The sequence below is a fragment of the Miniopterus schreibersii genome (genome assembly GCF_964146895.1).
Source record: "Miniopterus schreibersii genome assembly, chromosome: 19".
NCBI classification, from domain to species: domain Eukaryota; kingdom Metazoa; phylum Chordata; class Mammalia; order Chiroptera; family Miniopteridae; genus Miniopterus; species Miniopterus schreibersii.
The window spans coordinates 39,775,128-39,792,919 of record NC_138119.1 but is presented as its reverse complement, the minus strand read 5'-3'; the positions used below and the strand labels follow the sequence as shown (position 1 = coordinate 39,792,919).

At 52.4% G+C, this 17,792-nt stretch overlaps 3 protein-coding genes across 14 annotated transcripts; 2 read left to right on the top strand and 1 right to left on the bottom strand.

The window, feature by feature from the left end:
- Positions 1-5,531: 5,531 nt before the first annotated feature.
- On the top strand, positions 5,532-7,391 carry KLHDC9 (kelch domain containing 9). Its single transcript, XM_081122070.1, has 4 exons — positions 5,532-6,141; positions 6,409-6,568; positions 6,656-6,854; positions 7,109-7,391. Exons 1-4 carry the CDS (start codon positions 5,621-5,623, stop codon positions 7,273-7,275), a joined length of 1,047 nt encoding a protein of 348 aa, XP_080978196.1. The 5' UTR covers positions 5,532-5,620; the 3' UTR covers positions 7,276-7,391.
- Positions 7,392-7,808: 417 nt separating this feature from the next.
- PFDN2 (prefoldin subunit 2) lies at positions 7,809-14,068 on the bottom strand (the record flags this gene model as incomplete). The annotated part of the gene is made up of 4 exons (XM_081122093.1): positions 7,809-8,106; positions 9,109-9,232; positions 9,346-9,434; positions 13,868-14,068. The coding sequence occupies 4 exons, from the start codon at positions 14,066-14,068 to the stop codon at positions 7,933-7,935; spliced, it is 588 nt and encodes a 195-aa protein (XP_080978219.1). The 3' UTR covers positions 7,809-7,932.
- NIT1 (nitrilase 1) lies at positions 13,512-17,791 on the top strand. 12 transcript variants are annotated; one of them, XM_081122076.1, is made up of 7 exons: positions 13,512-14,068; positions 14,590-14,667; positions 14,916-15,170; positions 15,281-15,384; positions 15,564-15,697; positions 15,845-15,970; positions 16,369-17,791. In XM_081122076.1, coding segments are annotated over exons 1-7 (966 nt in total). In that variant the 5' UTR covers positions 13,512-14,066; the 3' UTR covers positions 16,636-17,791. The 12 variants fall into 12 exon arrangements, with proteins under 12 accessions (XP_080978202.1, XP_080978205.1, XP_080978197.1 ...); XM_081122079.1 differs by having other exon boundaries at positions 13,992-14,068; positions 14,436-14,667; XM_081122071.1 differs by having other exon boundaries at positions 13,998-14,068; positions 14,572-14,667.
- The last annotated feature ends 1 nt before the right edge of the window (position 17,792 follows it).

Genomic DNA, 17,792 nt, shown 5'->3' with positions numbered 1-17,792 from the left:
GGTACTCATTACCTGCATGTGTCCCAGCACCCACCTGTAGCCCGTCTGTCCCCACGGCAGCTGCACACCTGAGCCAAACCGGTTGGAGTGGGTTGTGCTGAAATTTTTGTTTGTGTCCATGGGACTTGGAGGTGAGTCAGGCAGGGCCAGGGATGGGTGGGGTGGTGTGGGGGAGAGGAAGAGTGAGAGTGAGGGTCAGACTGAGTGGGCGGGTAGGAGGGAGGGACCAAGGTGTTGGGAGGGTGGGTTGGGGGCAGATGAGAGCTCCTCGGTGAGTAACTGAGGAACGTCCTGTTTGTCTGTGGTGAGATTTGAGGTCAGAGGAGAGTCAGAGGCTGGGGGGCATTGGCTTTGGGAGAGACAGGAGTATGTAATAAATTAGCCACAGACGTCTTGTCCACACCAGCCGGACAAGACGCCTGCAGCCCATTTCAGCCCAGCTCTGCTTCTCTGTCGATGCTTTCCTCATCTGCTCGCCACCTTGGTTTCTGTGCTGTGTACAGAAAGGTGTTGGGGTGCTGACTGATATTGTGGTGGAAGGGTAGGGATATGGGACTTGCTTCCACCCCCCAGGTCACGCCTCCTGCTCCTCCCTAGGACACTTCTCACCTGTGGAGGGTGGGGAGGGACCCCGCACAGAAAACAAGATCTCCAGCACCTTTTCCTCCACTGAAAACACCTAGCTCCCTCCTGCAGCGTCACTATGCCCCAGGATCCCATCTAACATTGCCATGTGCTGCGTTGTTCCTGTCTGCCTGTTCTGCAGGCCCACTGATCCCCAGAACCCAACCCCATCCTTTCATGGCAACCACACTTCCTGGTCTCCTAACAGTATCCCTTAGAGCTCAGGGGGTTGGGTCTGCTGGATCCTGACCTGAAGCTGGAGAGAACACCAGGGCACCAGGTGCTGAACATCACGCACGTTTGGCCTTGCTTCTCAGTAGGCTGTTGTGTGCAGCACCACCCCCGCTCTCAGCCCACAAACCCCTACCTTCTATAAAAACACGACCATGAAGTCAGGGACCAGGGACCAGATCCTTTAAGAGAAAGATGCTTTTATTCTTTGGCCCTGTGTGTCTGGATGGGCTAGTACCTTTTCTTTTATTTTTTTATTGATTTCAAAGAGAGGAAGGGAGAAGGAGAGAGAGAAAGAAACATCAGTAATGAGAGAGTCATTGATCAGCTGCCTTCTGCCTGCCTCCTACTGGGGATCAAACCCGCAACCCAGGCATGTGCCCTGACTGGGAATCGAACCATGACCTCCTGGTTAATAGGTCGACGCTCAACCATTGAGCCATACCAGCTGGACTGGGCTAGTACTTTTAGAAGGCTCTAGAAATAAGTCCTGGCTGACCTAGGACAAGAGTAGGAGCCCTCGTGGAATCAGAGTGGTGCCAGCAGCAGAAGAAATAGCAGTGAGGAGTAGGTAAGAGTAAAGGTTGGGGTGGGGTCCTATAAATTTGGTGACAGTGGATTCTGTGAGGGACCCCAAGCTGTGCTCCCCTGCATCCTCCTGTCTCTGTCCAACCACACACCTGCCAGGCTCCCCTGCATCCTCCTGTCTCTGTCCAACCACACACCTGCCTAGGGAGCCCAGTTGCTGAGGAACATGGGAGCAGCCCCCAGGAACCAGCCCAGCCTGCAACCCCAGGGCTGTCTCCAGGTAGCACCAGGCCTCAGTAGCTCTCAGCTGGTGTGCGGGTGTGGTTCATCTCTGGCCATCAGCTTGAGCTCTTGCCACCACCCAATGTGGCCTCCCCAGGGGAAGCCTCCTGAGGCCCCACAGTTAAGCATCACCCCTGCACCAGCACTGGGGGTGGGACAGCTGCAGAGCAGAAAATGGAATGCAGATCAAGAAAGAGTGCAGGAGACCCAGGGGCTGTGAGAAGACTGGAGGGATGGGAGCTTAGAGAAAGGGGGAGACCCTAGGGGTGACATTACAGGAGAGGACACAAGGGGAAGGTGGCTGTTAGAGGAACTGACAGGAACTGAGGATTCCTGTCATTTGAGGGCAGATTTTCTTTTGAACTTGTTAGTGTAAGCCTCCTCTCCTCCTTGTGAACCCCAGTTCCCTCTCTCCCCCCACCAGGGCCCAAAGTTACCCCAGCCCTGCAGCTCCACCTGTTCCCACCTTAGTGCTCAGCAGGCAGGTGCAGCTTCCCTGGCCAGAGGCTCTCCCCACAAGGCTCTTAGGCTTGTTCCCTACCTGGTCCTGGAAAGCTGGGGCCAGGTCTTCTGGTTCCAAGACACCACAAGGCCCCAAGCAGCAGGAGTGGTTCTTGGCTTTGGAGACTCAGACCCTGGCCTGCAGCTGTTTTCAGTCCCAGAGACAGTGAGCTAGGAGCTGTTGACCTGAGGACAGAGCACCAGAGTCCCAGCCTGTGGAAGAAGCAGGGTGGAAGACAGAAGAGTGTCCTCCCCCAAGATGTACATCACACTTTCCTCACAGGAACTCTAGGGACCTCCCTCCAGGCCACCTTGAAGCCGTCCTGAACCTCAGTTTCCCCTGCAATTCTATAAGTGGCATAAAAGGTCTGACACCAAGAAATAGCAGAGTCTCTCACCTGCAGTAATCAGCAAGGTCCAGGAGCACGGACCCAGGAGCTTAAGGAAAGGGCAGAGGAACAAAGCCTGCTGTCCACTCTCCCCTCGCCAGCCTGCTTCCCTCCTGGGCCCAGGCTTCCATGCTCTAAGTCTTCTGTGAGGAAATCCTACTCCCTGAAAAGGGCCCATATGTTGAAGCTCACTCAGGTCTTCATCAGTAATCAAGTCCTTATACCTGTGCCCAGGGACGGCCAACAGGTTCCACAGTTCCAGAGCACAGCCAAAGGGGAGAAGCCTGGCACTCCTGTGAAGTTCCAAAGCTCCTGTGGTAAAGTTCGAAGGTCGGTTCTGTTCAGCATTGTGGAGGGAATGAGGAGAGAAGGGTTGGCTCAGAGAGAGAAACACAGATGTAGACATGATAAGAGACAGATCTCAAGGCAAGTGGGAGCCTAGAGACTCAGAGAGAAGTGCACACACAGCCTTACTGCAGAGGTGAGGAAGCCGCGACAAATAAAAGCGGAGACAGCAAGGCCTGAAGAGGGTTTGCAGATGCCTACTTGCCCACTGCTGGGGTCACTCAGGGGCTCCCCTCTTCTGCCCTCAATTTCAACCACTCAACAATGACCTAGTGATATTTTCCTACTCAACATCACCAAGTCCCTCAATAACTCACATTCTTTCCCATCCTTGTCCCATCTCACTCTCTAATTCACCTGATTCCTCCCCCCAAGTCTGCGTACCTGTCCAGCTCCTTCCAGCTCACCTCTCAGAGGAGTGCTCAAGGTCTGGCCCCTGCCACCATCCCTCTGTTCATTTCTCCGTGTCCTTATTCTGGCTGAGCTGAGAGCAGAGAGCCAGAATTGGGGGCACGAAGGCATGGGGCCAGGTGTCAGCTGGCCGGAATGAGCTGTGGGGAAAATGCAGAAGGGTCAGAAGACAACAAAGGAAGAGCCAGAGAAAGGGTGGGAAGGGTGGAAAAGCTTGGGAGACAAAGGCAAAGGGAACTTCTGGGAATCTCCAGAGTGTGACCCGGACCCCTAGAGTCCCATTATTGGCTATGTACTGAACAATGCTGAGAAAGAACCAGGGACAGTTTGGTGAGAAAATGGGGTTAAGACAAGGAGAAAACACTGTTTTCTGAAGGTTTGAGACCAGGAGATTTGGGGCTGGGACAGACCCAGACTGTCTGAGAAGCTTAGGCTGTAGGGATCCTTTCTTGCCAGAAAAGACCAACTGAGACCAAACTGATAGGGTCACACCTGCCCCACCCCTGCCTGGATATTCTTAGCAGATGAAAGCAGGTCCAGAGGAGGAGTCCGGCTGCCCCTCTCCCTATCTCACAGCGCTTTTCTTTCCCATTATCTCAGTGCCCTTCACTGTCATATCGCTGACAGGACGTTATAGATGCTGCCCTGCTGTAACGTATGGGTCATACAAGTGCAGACTCGCTGGTTTCCATTCCCTCTTTCCTTGTTGTTGTTTTTTAACCTGGATTTTTCCCTTGCCTCCTCTAAAACACGAGCTCGACTTGACACTAACCAGGGAAGGAGCTGCGATGGCTGGATGCCGCTACAGAGGAGGGGCAGAACTAGAGGGGCTGCAGCCTAAGAGTCTGTGAGGTTTGGGCTCCTGGTCCAAGTGAGAGGCCAGTCACTACAGACAGTCAGAGCGGAAGCTTGGAGAGAGGAGCTGGGAAGGCCCCTGGGTGGGGAGTTCCCTGTTCTGTACAGGAGAGAGAGAAAACGAGTGTGGCAGAAAGAACAGACAAAGACTTAAGCCAAAGCAAGAGCCCAACACAGGCATTATAGGCCAATAAAATTTAAGCAAAATGACCACACCCCAGGCAGCTCCTCCCCTAAATCCTAGGACTGTGACAGATCTGAGTCCAGCTGTTGGAGGTTACCCAGTCACAGGCCTGAGGGAGAAGACTGGCTTTCAGACTTCAGCCAAGGACAGTAGAAGTTAGTGACCTATTAGAGAATTTTACCATGAACAGGATCCTCCATATCAGACTCAGGGAAAGCAACAGTTGGGTGGGCAGAGACTTTCAAAGCTCTTAGTGTGTCTCAGCTTTAAGGTGCACGTGGGGAATAGGCCCTTGCAGCCTCCCAGGCTCTCCAGCTGAGCCTTCCTGACCATACCTGCCCCACGCTATCTCCTCTGAGGGAGAGTTCGGGTCAGGAGAGGCAAAGCCCTGCTGCGCTGTCAGATCCCAGGGCAGCCCTGCCCACGGTGTATGTTCCCAACCGCGCCGGCACGATGGGGACCAAGCTGATGGGCAGAAACCAGAGGCCCCTGCGCAGCAGCCCAGCCCCGGGGACACGAGTCCTGTTTCTGTCCCACCCAGCTGTTCCAGGAGGAGAAATCTGCGTTTCCTGCTGCGGCTGAACCCAGTCGCTCTTCACTGGGTCCTGGGGGACAGGCAGGAACAGCTCAGGGACCTGCCTGAACAGGGGGCAGAGGGGAGCGGGTGCGGGTCCCTGGCTCCGCCCGCCTCGCCCCCTGCAGCTCCGGCGGCAGCTCGGCCTGGATCTCGTCGGGGGAGGCTCCTGACCCCGGCCCCCCGCGGCACCGCGTCCCCGTGTCGTGACCAGGCCTCCAGGCCCTCGTGGGCTCTGCTGCCCCCGAGCGGCCGAGAGGAGCAATCGTCCAGCCCGTGCCCGCAGTGCGGCGGCGAAAGAGGTGCCCTCCGAGTCCGGGGACCGCGCGGCCGGGCGCCCCTCCGGCCCCGCCGAAAAAGGCCTGCGCCGCAAGCTTCGCCCCAGTCGGCTCGCGCTTAGGGACGGGGTCCTTCCGAGGGCCGCTGGCCCCCGCGGTCGGAGGGTGACCATCTCCCAGAATTCTATTGCCCCTCGCGCAGCTCCTGTCGCCACGGAGACAACGCCGTCGTCCCGGATCCGCCGGGTCTCCCGTTGCCACGGTACCGGTGCTTTGCGACCTTGACCTTCGGTTTGCGGCGTGGTCGCGCTGTGGTTGCCCGGCGACGGCGGAGGGCTGAACCACGGCTGGAGCTCTGGCGGCTCGGGGAACCCGTGGAGGGCGCCCCGAGGGGCCGCACCCCTCCCCGCCCCGGGCCATGGCAGCGGCCCCCGGCGGGGCGGGGGGCTCGCGCTGGGCCTGGCGGCCGGTGGTCCAGGACGCGCTTCTGGCGCGGGCCTTCCACTCGTGCACGGAGCTGCGGGGCCGGCTCTACCTGGTGGGGGGCCTCCTGACTGGAGGGGCGACACAGCCGAGCAGCGACACTGTGGTCCTGGACCCGGCGGGGGGCCAGGCCGTGCGGGTGGGGGCGCCGGGCGGCCCGAGGCGCAGCCACCACGATGCGGTGGCGCTGGGCGGGCGCTGGCTCTGCGTGGTGGGCGGCTGGGACGGGGCGCGCCGCCTGGCCACGGTGGCCGCCTTGGACACGGAGCGCGGAGAGTGGGAGGCGTGGGCCGCGGCCCCCGGCAGCTGCCCTCCTGCGGGCCTCAGCGGTCACACCTGCACCCGCCTCTCCGACCGAGAGCTGCGGGTGGCAGGCAGGGAAGGGGGGATCCGCACCCAGCGTCGCTATGGAAGCATCTACACGTTAAGGCTGGACCCCGGCGCCCGCACCTATTGGTATGGCCCAAATCCTGTCACCCTCCATCTACACTCTAGAAAAGCCAAGGCTGTTTCGCGAGCCGCTTATCCACATCCTCACCCTGGCAGCCGCCTCCCCGGGATGGCTATTAGCCGAGCTCTCTGCCAAAAGTACCTCCCTCTCGCTCGGCCCACTCCCCTATCCCGCGCCGCCTTTCGATCTTTGGCAAAGGGGTGGGGAAAAGGCCCTACAGCTCTTAGTTTCCGGAAACCCCAACTCAGGCCTGACCCTGTGTCTATCCTCAGTTATAAGGAAGAAAGGTACCACTCCGTCTCCCGCTCGGGACACTGTGCCGCCCTGCTCCCAACTTCTGGGCCCCGCCCAGGTCACCAGCTGTGGCTCTTTGGGGGCTGCAACTCAGCTGAACCAGAAGTAGCTGGGCATTGGAGTCATGGGAAGATTAAGGTATTATTCACACCTTGCTTAGGGTGGAAGGCAGTTAAAATTGTAACGCTCAAATCCCTCCAGACTGCCCCTTTTTTCTCCCCCAAGGAGGAACCGCCTATTGCCCCTCGTTTGATGGAACAGCTTGTAAAGCTTGTGAGCAGTGCGCAGGGGTCCTGGCAGGGCCCTCGGGGACTGCGGCATCACTCCTGTTCTGTGGTTGGGCCCTTTGCTGTGCTGTTTGGTGGAGAAACTTTGAGCAGAGCTAGAGACACCATTTGCAATGACCTCTACATCTATGATACCCGTGAGAGCCCGCTTCATGGTTGAGGAGGGGAAAAGGTGGGAAGATATGATAACCTGAAAGCCACAGAAAGCAGGTGGAGTGCAGTAGGAAGGATTAGCTGACAAGTTAAAGGAATACACAGAATATTAAATTTTGAAGAGGCCCAACAATCAAGTGAGGAGGGGAAAAAAAGGGCAAGCCATTGGTCTTGTTAAGAGCCCCATGGGTGACAAAGTGCTACTGCCCCAATATCCTCCCTCTACCTTACCCAACAGGCAGCTCTCCTTCTCTGTGGTTCCACTTCCCCTGTGCGGACCCTGCGCTGAAACGTGTGGGCCATCAGACCTGCCTTTGGAATGATCAGCTTTACCTGGTTGGGGGTTTTGGTGAGGACGGCAGGACGGCCAGCCCACAGGTTTGCACCCTGGACCTCTTTATCTAAAGAATGGTGCCAAGACACACTGCCAAGCCACTGTTTTGTTGTAAACTCATAAAGCATTATCACCAGAGCTACCTGCCTCCTTCAAATGCTTACTATTAAATTTCAATCTAACAGTCAACATTTGTGTCTGAAACTTTTGGGGTGATGACTGTAAATAAGGAGACACATCTGTCTTGACAGCTGTGGCTCTGTGGTAAGAGCATCAGCCTGTGGCTTGTGCACTGAAGGGTCTCAGATTCGCCTCCTAGTCAAGGGAGGCAACCAATCGATGTGTCTCTTTCACAATGGTGTTTCTCTCTCCCCCCACCCTTCCACTCTAAAAAAAAAAACAATGGAAAAAATATCCTTGGGTAAGGATTAACAAACAACAAAAAAGTAGATACATCTTTGTATGCAAGGCAAAGGATAACATATGGGATGCCTCTGATACTGTGAGCCATTAACCTGATGAAACCAAAGCCACAAATCACATGCTTTTCCCTGCCCCATGCAAATTCCACCCCTCACAGTGGTAGAAAGCTTTAGGCTAGAGCTAAGCATTCTGACCAAAACATTTAATTAACAAAAAAATATTACAATAGCAGAGAAAATAATAACAACAATAAAGAGAACTTAGAAGTGAGAGTCAGGGCAGGAAAAATGTGAAGGCCTTGGTCCCTAGGAGACCAGCACTCCGGCTGAGCTGGCCTTGGCTCCAGCTCCCTCTGAGCTTTCTTTGGCAGGCCTCTCGTCCTCCCCCACTAGACGAATGTTGTGCTTCTCCCGGAATTCATTTAGTTCCTTTCCCTTTGCCTGCAGCTGCTGTGTCAGGGTCTCAATGATCTTCTGTATCTAGAAGGCAAGCAACAGGCACCGCATAAGGATTTCAGGATGTCCTTCCCCCACCTGGCATGGAGCAGGAAAGTGAGGAAGATAGGACACCTCCAACCTCACCTTTAACCAGGCAGTAAAGGAGCCCAGACACTAAAATTACTCCTTTCTCAAACACAGTGTTTCACAAATCTTAGTGTACACAAGAATCCCGTGGGCTGCTTATTTTTAAAAGGCCACTTCATAGGCCCCATCTCCAAAGGTTCTAAACCAGGACAGGGTCTAGGAAACTGCATTTTAAATTAGTCCTCCAGGTGATTTGAATGCAGGTATCCACAGAAACACTGCTCTCACCACCTCCCCTCCCCAAATCAGCCAGGTCACAGAGCCACCAAGTCCTCTTGTCTAGGACTTGGACCTAGTGCAGCATAAAGAGCAGAGGCTAATGCCCTGACTGGTATTTCTCAGTGGTTAGAGTCACGGGTTTGACTCCCAGTCAAGGGCATGTACCTGGGTTGCAGGTTCAATCCCCAGCTGGTTGGGGCTCATGTGGGAGGCAACCAATCGACATCTCTCTCTCACACTGATGTTTCTCTCTGTGTGTCTCTCTCCCCCTCCCTCCTTCCCTTGCACTTTTTCTAAAAATCAATGGAAAAAATATCCTCAGGTGAGGATTAACAACAACAAACAGCAGAGGCACACAACGGCATGGCTCAACAGTTGAGCACAGACCTATGATCTAAGAGATGACGGTTCGATTCCCAGTCAGGGCACATGCCGGGGTTGCGGGCTTGATGCCCAGCAGGGGGCGTGCAGGAAGCAGCCGATCAATGACTCTCTCATCATTGATGTTTCTCTCTCACTCTTTCTTCCTCTCTCTGAAATCAATCAATCAATCAATCAATCAATGCAAGAGCAGAGGCTAAGAGGCTACTCAGACTTTCCTCCACCTACCCCCAAATCCCTGTCCTCCTCTTCCCAGCCCTTGGTTGCCCAGAGCTCCCCTCAGGAATTCTTGCTCACCTGCTCCTTGTTGTTCTCCAAGGCAGGTAGCACCTCTTTGACAGTGCGCTCCACCAGCACCCCTCCAACCATGCGGAAGCACTTGCGGGTTTCATCTACCTCCTTCAGTGTATCAATCACCAGGCTGGGACAGGACAATAAGGCAGGGCCTCAAAATTCAGGCCTGCGCTACTGCAGCCCTGCCCTACAAAATGGCCACCCAACTTCCCTACTGTCTGCACCTCCCCACTGCCTCACCTGTGCTCATTCAACTCCATCTCCAGCTCAGCTGCCTTGGATGCCAGGCCACGCTGTTCCTGCCGAAGGCGGTTGAAGCCAGCAATTACCTGAGGTGAGAGACATAAGAAGTGAGAGAAGAGACACTGGAAAAGGCACAGGGTCAAGATACAATATAGGGTCGCAGGCTTTACAAAGACGCAGTGGTGGACACCTACCTTGGAAAAGGAGAGGACACAAGTTTGCAATTTCTAACTTAGGAATGCCTAGAATTCCATTCACTCAGCACTTACTGAGTGCCTGCTGTGTGAGTCCACCTTGCAGTGACAGCTGGTGAGAGGTAGGCATCTGTAATATAGGGATGGGGCGCAAAGCTACTGGGTCACCAACAGAGGAGTTTAGCTTTGCATGTAAAGAGCGGTAAGGAAAGGTGCTGTAATGACCAAGTCCTGTATGGGTCTGCCCAGTATCCCTCCCACTGGGGAACTGCCCCTCCTTTAACACAGTGGGGTTCTTGGGGGGCTACTAATCGCAGCACCCTTGCTCCCTGACCACTGGGCAGGAACCTATTCTATGCTAGTCTCTCCACAGGAATTCGATGCTGGGGGAGAGGAACAGGTACAGACATCAGCTGGAGCTGAGACACCTTGTTATCCTTGTAAACAGTTATCTGACCTTTCTTTTCAGTATTCAATTCTGTGAACTACCCACCATCCTTCTAAAGCAATCCTTTAAAAAAAACCAACAAACCCCACACTTTGCCCTGGCCAGTTTGGCTCAGTGGTTAGAGCATCAGCCCACAGACTGAAGGATCCCAGGTTTGATTCCAGCCAAGGGCATGTGCCTTGGTTGCAGCCTCGGTCCCTGGCCCCAGTCGGGGCATGTGCAGAAGGCAGCTGATCAATGTCTCTCTATTACATCAATGTTTCTCTCTGTTTCTCTTTCCCTCCACCGCCCCCCTCTCACTTCTCCTCTCTCTGAAAAGCAATGGAAAAAATAGCCTTGGGTGAGGATTGAAAAAACACACAAAAACCCTGGCCCAGGATAGCTCAGTTGGTTAGAGCATTGTCCCGAAGCACCAAGGTTGTGGGTTTGATTCCCAGTCAGAGCACATACCTAAGTTGTGGTTTCAATCCCCAATGGGGATACGTATGGGACCGATCGATGTCCCTCTCTCTCCCTCTCCCTCTAAAATCAATAAAAACATACCCTTGGGTAAGGATAAATATATAAAATACACATTTCCTCCCTTGCCATCTACACATCCATACACAAAACCATTGAGGGAAAAGACCTCTCAAAGAATATACTCCAAAACATTAATAGTTATCTCTCGAAAGCAAGATCAAGGGTATTTAATTTCTTATTTTGGACTTTTTCCTGTGTTTTCTACATTTTCCACAATGCACATATTTTACGGGACAGAGAAAAGATCAACAGTATAAATATGTCCTTCTGTTACTCCCTCACTGTTTACATTAAAAAGTCCCAAATTCTTTGCCATGCAAAGATTCAACTTACTTTCAGGACATCTTTCTAACTTACACCTCATGATTTAATTAAACTAACAGTCGCTGCACTTCATGTTGATCTATGCTTTCCCTATCTCTCCCCTTCTTACCCTATTTCCATTACCCCCCTGTCAAATCTATTCAGTTATCAGGCTCAGCTCAAGTATCTCTCATATGATCATGGTATAAGTGAAAAAAATAGGTCTGTCTGATTCTCGAGTCCCTCAATTAAAAGCCCTGCTCTTCCAGTCACTGACTTTGGGTAAGTTAACTAAAGTCTTTGAAACTCAATTGTCCTTATCCATAAAAGGACAATACAACCTACTTCAAATAGCAGTAATTAAGTAACAGAAAATAAAACAAGTACAGTGCCTAGCACAATGCGTTACTTGCTTCCATCTTGTTTGTAAGGGACATATGTGACTCAAATTTGCAGCAATGATAAATCTTACATTTTTCACCCCATGTTCTCTCTGGGACACAAAGGCCAGAGAGTGTTAAGCAAGAACAGTCTCAAAACTCAATTAGCACTACTCCTCAGTCTCTTTCGAGGGATTCTCTTTCTCCACCACTGTTTGCTTTTTTTTCACTTTCTGTACAAACCACACCATGGCTTTGTCTACCATCCATAAGCTCATAACTCTAACCTATAGCTCCAACTCAGATTTCTTCCTGTAACTCAAGATTATAAATCTAACCACCTAATAAATGCCTTTACCTGGATGTCCCACAAAAAACCCAAACCTAAAATAAACTTATTTTCTCCCCATAAACATGTCCATCTTCCTACAGTCCCGATGGCACCAGCATCCATCAAAGACAGAACCCTAAGAACATCCTATGTTGCTTTCACCCTCCTCTCCACGCCGAGTCTTTCAGTCCATTACAAAATGCTGGTCTACCTGCATCCCAAACATCAGGCAGTCTCCTGCCTTAGTGCAGTTACACACACTGTTCCCTCTACTTAGAAAACTCTCTACTTCCTTCTTTGCTTAACTAACTTCTCTCATCCTTTACAAATGAGCTAAAGGATTATCTCTTCTAGAAAACAAAATAATTAGCATTTATTAAGCACATACTATATTGCAGTTACTATACAAAACACTTTGCATGCACTGACTTGCCTAATAACCAAAATACAGTGATGAAGTAGGTACCATGATGTTTCTACAGGAAGGAAAGGCCAAGAGTAGAATTCATGGGTGGTCATAGATAGCAAATACAGGGTATCCCCCAAAAATGTATACATACACACTTTAACAGCTGATAACTCAATTTTCACTCCTTTTCAAGTTTAACTGATTTGAAATAATGGGTGAAGCCAGACTAAGCTTTGAACAAAGAAAATTTACCCTAAAGAGCCACTAGACTTTTTTTTATGGGGATACATAAGAGATAAAGTTGATGGTACAAAACCAGCAATGGATGACAAATTGAGGGCACATAAATACTGAATGAAATGATTCGGTTTTTTGTTTTTTTAATCATCACCGAGGATATTTTTCCCATTGCTTTTCAGAGAAAGTGGAAGGGAGAGAGAGACACATCAATCGGTTGCTTCCTGCATACGCCCCGACCAGGGCTGGGAATAGAGGTATGTGCCCTTGACTGGGATGGAACCCAGGACCCTTCAGTCCGCAGGTCAACACTCTAACCACTAAGCCAAACTGTCCAGGGCAAAATGATTCTCCATGTTTGTGATTCCATTGCTTCACATTATCGGCAGTTCCTGAACCAGAACCATTATCAGTTTGAAAACAGGCGTCGACAAAAAAAAATTATTCATTTCTATAGTTTCTTTTAAATTTTGAAAATGAACTGTATGTTAATTAACATTGACTTTATAATCATTCAAAGTGTGTATACATTTTTAGGGGACACCTTGTAGTATAAATGTAATTCAACCCCAGTGCACTTCTTATGGTCTTAGCCTCCCTATTATACCACAGCTTCCCATTCCTACCTTCTCCCACCCCAATCCCATAACCTCCTGCCCCTCTACCTGCCATAAAGAAAAGCCTGTGTGGAACACTGTAAAGCCTATGGCTTGGTTTGTCTTTTCTCAAATGAGTCTGTGAGCTAACTTGACAACAAGGTCTATTTTATATATGTTTCCTGCTACCCAGCAGTGTGTCTGGCACACGGAAGACCTTCAAAAAGTATTAGGTTCCTCTCCCTCCCCTTTTCCCCCCTAAGTCTGAAACTCTCTTCCTCCCTCCTCAAAACCCTATAGCACTTTATACCTCTTCTGCCTCATATTACCATTTTGCATAACTTATTTTCCCCAACCAGACTAGCACTCTTTGATGGCAAAGGACAGTTTAAAAAGTCGTCATGAAAATACTTTTGCCTGAGTAATTGTTCAACAAACAACTGGTAAGTGAATCTGTAATCACAAGAGCTATTGTTTCACTGTCTTCCTTTCTCTTGCGTAGGCTTCTTCCCACCTGTTCAACAGCAGCCACGGTTACCAACCACGGCGCCCAAGCCACACGGGTTTCCTGATTAATTTACGAAATGTTTCCCGGTATCAGGCACTGAGGGGAAACTCAGACTCGGATTAGGAAAGGGTTTCTGGTCTCCAGAGAAATTCAACCGACGCAAGAGTCGGAAGCGCCGGACGGATCAGGTGCGCGCCCGTCACGTGGCTCGCGGCGGCCGCGACGCCCGGCGCTCAGTCAGGGTCGCGGAGCCGGCTGCGCCCGCAGCCCGCGCACGAGCCAATCGCCCGGGCTCGCTGGCGCTGCCGTGCGGGCCGCGGCCTGCCTGGGGTGCGCACAAGTGGGGAAAGGGAGGGCCCGGCTCCCGTCAGACCGGGGCACCCTCCCCGACCCTGCACCTCGGGGCTCCCAGCGGGAGGCGCGCCCAGCAGCCCAGGGGCGTGGCGTTCACCTCCCAACCGCCCCCCGGCTGCCCTGGCTTCTCCAGGACCCGCCCCTCTGCGGGTAGCCACGCAAGTGCGGGGTCGGAGGGAAGGCCTGCGCCCCCTCTGGGCCCGGCGGGCTGCCTCCCGCGCCCTCTGCGCGCCTCACCTGCTCGGCCGACACCGCCCCCTTCGCCACGCCGCTCCCGCTGCTCCTGCCCGACCGACCGCTGTTCTCCGCCATCTTTGGCGCCTGCGGGGCTTCCGGCGGGCAGCGCGGCCCTCGCGTCACTTCCGGTCGCGGGTTTCCGCCCACTCTCCTTGGCGGCTCCAGGCGGTTCTCCAGTTTGGATCGTGCGTCTGTCTCCATGTAGGACCTACTCCCTGCGCCGCCCGCCGCGGTGAATTCCACTTGCGGTGCTTTCACCTGTGCAACAGACACGCCACCCTGGGAGAGGCGGGGAGGACCGGCTGAGTGGAGAGGGGCGCGGGGTGCGGCCGGTGGTGGGACCGGGGCGGGCGACCCCCTCTGGGTGTGGATGAAGCGGTGCAGGTGCACAGTCAAAGGCGGCAGTGGGGGCCGGGGGATTGGAATCAAGGAAGTTTCTGGGAGATGACTTTTGAGCTACGGAAGCGCTTGGCAGAGGACAGGGCTTAGGTTAATGCGAGGTCGGTGGAAGTAGAGGTTTCCTCCGTCTTCCCACCTTATGATCTCTTCCTGTCGCCCATACTTATAGTAAAGTGTTTCGAAGACGTGGGGGTTTTCACCGGCAGGGCCCTGATTCAGCCTCACAGTGTGAAGAGAAGTCAGAGAATCCTGGAAGTGTATTGCTTGAGGGAGGGATTGGTGTCCTGATTTCTCACCTTCCTCAGGCTCGGTTTCGTTGTCAGGCCTCCTCACCACCTCCTGTCTCTTCTGTGTGCTGGACTGCGGATATCTCCACTCTCAGTACTTTGTGCTCAGCCCAGGTAACATGTTATGTATCCTTGGTGCCTGGTACATAGTAGATGCTCAGTAAATGTTTGTGACATGGTGATGGGAAACAGTGGGGTACCAACCATCCACCGAACATTTGATGGGTAGGTCATTGTACCTTGTGAGAGCAGAACCAAAGGGAAGTCCAGCCTTCCTGCCTCCCTATTCAAGCCCTTTCTCATTGAACTTGGGTTTCCCTGTGCTGGGAAATCTCAGTCCTTGCCTGCACCACCATTCACAGGCCCAGAGCCATGGCTGTCTCCTCTTCCTCCTGGGAACTGCCCCTGGTGGCAGTGTGCCAGATAACATCAACGCCAGACAAGCAGCAGAACTTTAAAGCTTGTGCTGAGCTGATTCGAGAGGCTGCTAGACTGGGTGCTTGCCTGGCTTTCCTGCCAGAGGCATTTGACTTCATTGCACGGGACACTGCAGAGACTCTTCACCTCTCTGAGCCACTGGGAGGAAACATTTTGGGAGAATACACCCAGCTTGCCAGGTATCAGGAAAAGGGGGAGGGAGAGGTCATTTCTTTGTTGGGCATTGTCTCTGGATTGCCAGGTGTGAGGGTGGAACTTTGGGAAGAGTGCCAGTGTCCACTCTCCCCAGGGAATGTGGACTCTGGCTGTCCTTGGGTGGTTTCCACGAGCGTGGCCAAGACTGGGAGCAGACTCAGAAAATCTACAATTGTCATGTGCTTCTGAACAGCAAGGGTGAGACTTCACAACTCTTTAGCCTGCCTGTTCCCAGGTTCTTCTACCTAAACCAAGATTCTCCAGAATTGTGTCTTCTCAACTCTGTTTCCTTGGCCAAGGGCTCCTCTTGGAGGAGAGGAGCTAAGGTGGGCTTCTAGAGAGCCAGCACCAAATATTCCTTCTCCCTCTTGCTCTAGGGTCAGTAGTGGCCACTTACAGGAAGACACATCTGTGTGATGTAGAGATTCCAGGGCAGGGGCCTATGCATGAAAGCAACTCTACCATGCCTGGGCCCAATCTGGAGTCACCTGTCAGCACACCAGCAGGCAAGGTGGGAGTTGTGAAAGGAGGGAGGGAGGGAGGGAGGGAACAAGAGAGAGGGAAAGGAATACTGAGATTCAGTAGTAGATAGCCCTAAGGAGTAGGGTAAGGGGCGTGGCTAGATGCTGTGACAAACAGGACACTGTTTTCATTCCAGGTTGGTCTGGCTATCTGCTATGACATGCGGTTCCCTGAACTTTCTCTGGCACTGGCACAGGCTGGAGCAGAAATACTTACCTATCCTTCAGCTTTTGGGTCTGTAACAGGCCCAGCCCACTGGGAGGTAAGAGGACCTCTTCAGTACATGAGGGCCTTCTCTTAACCTCATTCTCTTGCCTCGGCCCTACTGGTTAGATTTTCTCCCCCTTCCCACCTAGTAGGAAAACTCATTCCCCAGATTGTTGCTTAATTCTCATACGTTAAAACACCTTGCTTACTAGTCACAAGATAACCCGTGTCTGCACTTACATTAAGTAATTTTAAGGTCTGAAAGAAATGTAGAGTTTTAAGAGAGCAGAAAAGTAGCCAGTTGCGTGAGCAAGTTCTGGCTCAAAATAGCTGGTCAGCAGGGTGTTAAGGAATAGTTAACATCCTAAATCATTTCCAGGTAATTACAGAATGGTCAGAATGGGTAGGCTGGCCAATCACTTCCCTGCCAGCTACTACACATCTCCTCCCCAGGTGTTGCTGCGGGCACGTGCCATTGAAACCCAGTGCTATGTAGTGGCAGCAGCACAGTGTGGACGCCACCACGAGAAGAGAGCGAGTTATGGCCACAGCATGGTGGTAGACCCTTGGGGAACAGTGGTGGCCCGCTGCTCTGAGGGTCCGGGCCTCTGCCTTGCTCGAATCGACCTCAGTTACCTGCGACAGTTGCGCCAACATCTGCCTGTGTTCCAGCACCGCAGGCCTGACCTCTATGGTAATCTGGGTCACCCACTGTCTTAAGACTTTCAACTTCTCTGAGTTGAGACCCCACTGTGAGCTGGGGTTGCTGTTACTTAGAGGTGGGACCCAGGTGCACCTCCACTCACTTGGAGAATCTTGACTCTCTTGAAGGAACACAGGCTCAGCTTCTTGGAAAAAAACTCACCTGAGCTCAGATTTCAAAAATGTGGAATTTTATATAGTCATTGCTTATTTCATGAAAACTAAAATTATGCTGAGGACTGAGCAGCACTGGCATTGAAAAAAATATAATCATCATAAAGTGTGTCTGGACATCTCCTTTGGGAGCTGAAAGAGGAGGTGGTTGTGTACCAGCTGGACTCGGCTCTGGTTCTAGGCCTCCTGGCTCATTTAACGTGACTCCTACCCAAATAAAAGTGCAACACTCAGTGCACATCCCAGCTCCAGGCGGGGGGGATGGGGAAGGAAAAAGAAGGGAGTTGATACTGAATTACTTCACTTTCACCTGTAATGCCTTTTGCTCAAGCCAGAAAAAAGCAAAGGGGAAAGGGCTGCAGGGTACCTCATTTATTTTTACTTGCACATGGAAGGAAAGTGGAACACTCCCTCCTCCCCTTTTTGGGGGGTGTTTTAATCTCTGCACCACCCCGTGCATGTGCACGCACACTGCAGCTGGGAAGACTGGCTAGGCTGACCTAGTCCTCACACCTCTTTTTCCTTGAAGAGGGCTGGATGAGAGGAAAAGGAGGAGCCCACAAGGCAGGTTTCAGCCGTAAACAGAAGAAACAAGGCAGAGCAGCACCACCAGAGGCCAGGAGAGAGTGGAAAGGGCCACAGCTTCTTTTTTAAAAATTCTGTAATTTGGGAGAGGGTGGTGGTGAATTTCCAAAATACACTTCAGAGTCTCACCTCCCACACAACACAGCTCCCTTACTCACAGCCCTTTGGTTTTTCAGACAAAATGTAAGAGCCCTCTTAAAGCCAGAAGTACCAACAGCCCCTCAATGCACCCAGATGCAGTGTTCACTTCAGTCTGTCCTCCAAACTTTGCTTCTCCCTATACATCTGTCTTGCGGCTCAGTGGTAAGGTAGCTGCAGACACATAGGGGGTGAGTGGAAAGGGAAACGGGAATCCAGGCACATGGGTGCAGGGAGGGGTGGGAAACACCACTTCCGTTTTCCTTTGTCTTTTCCTA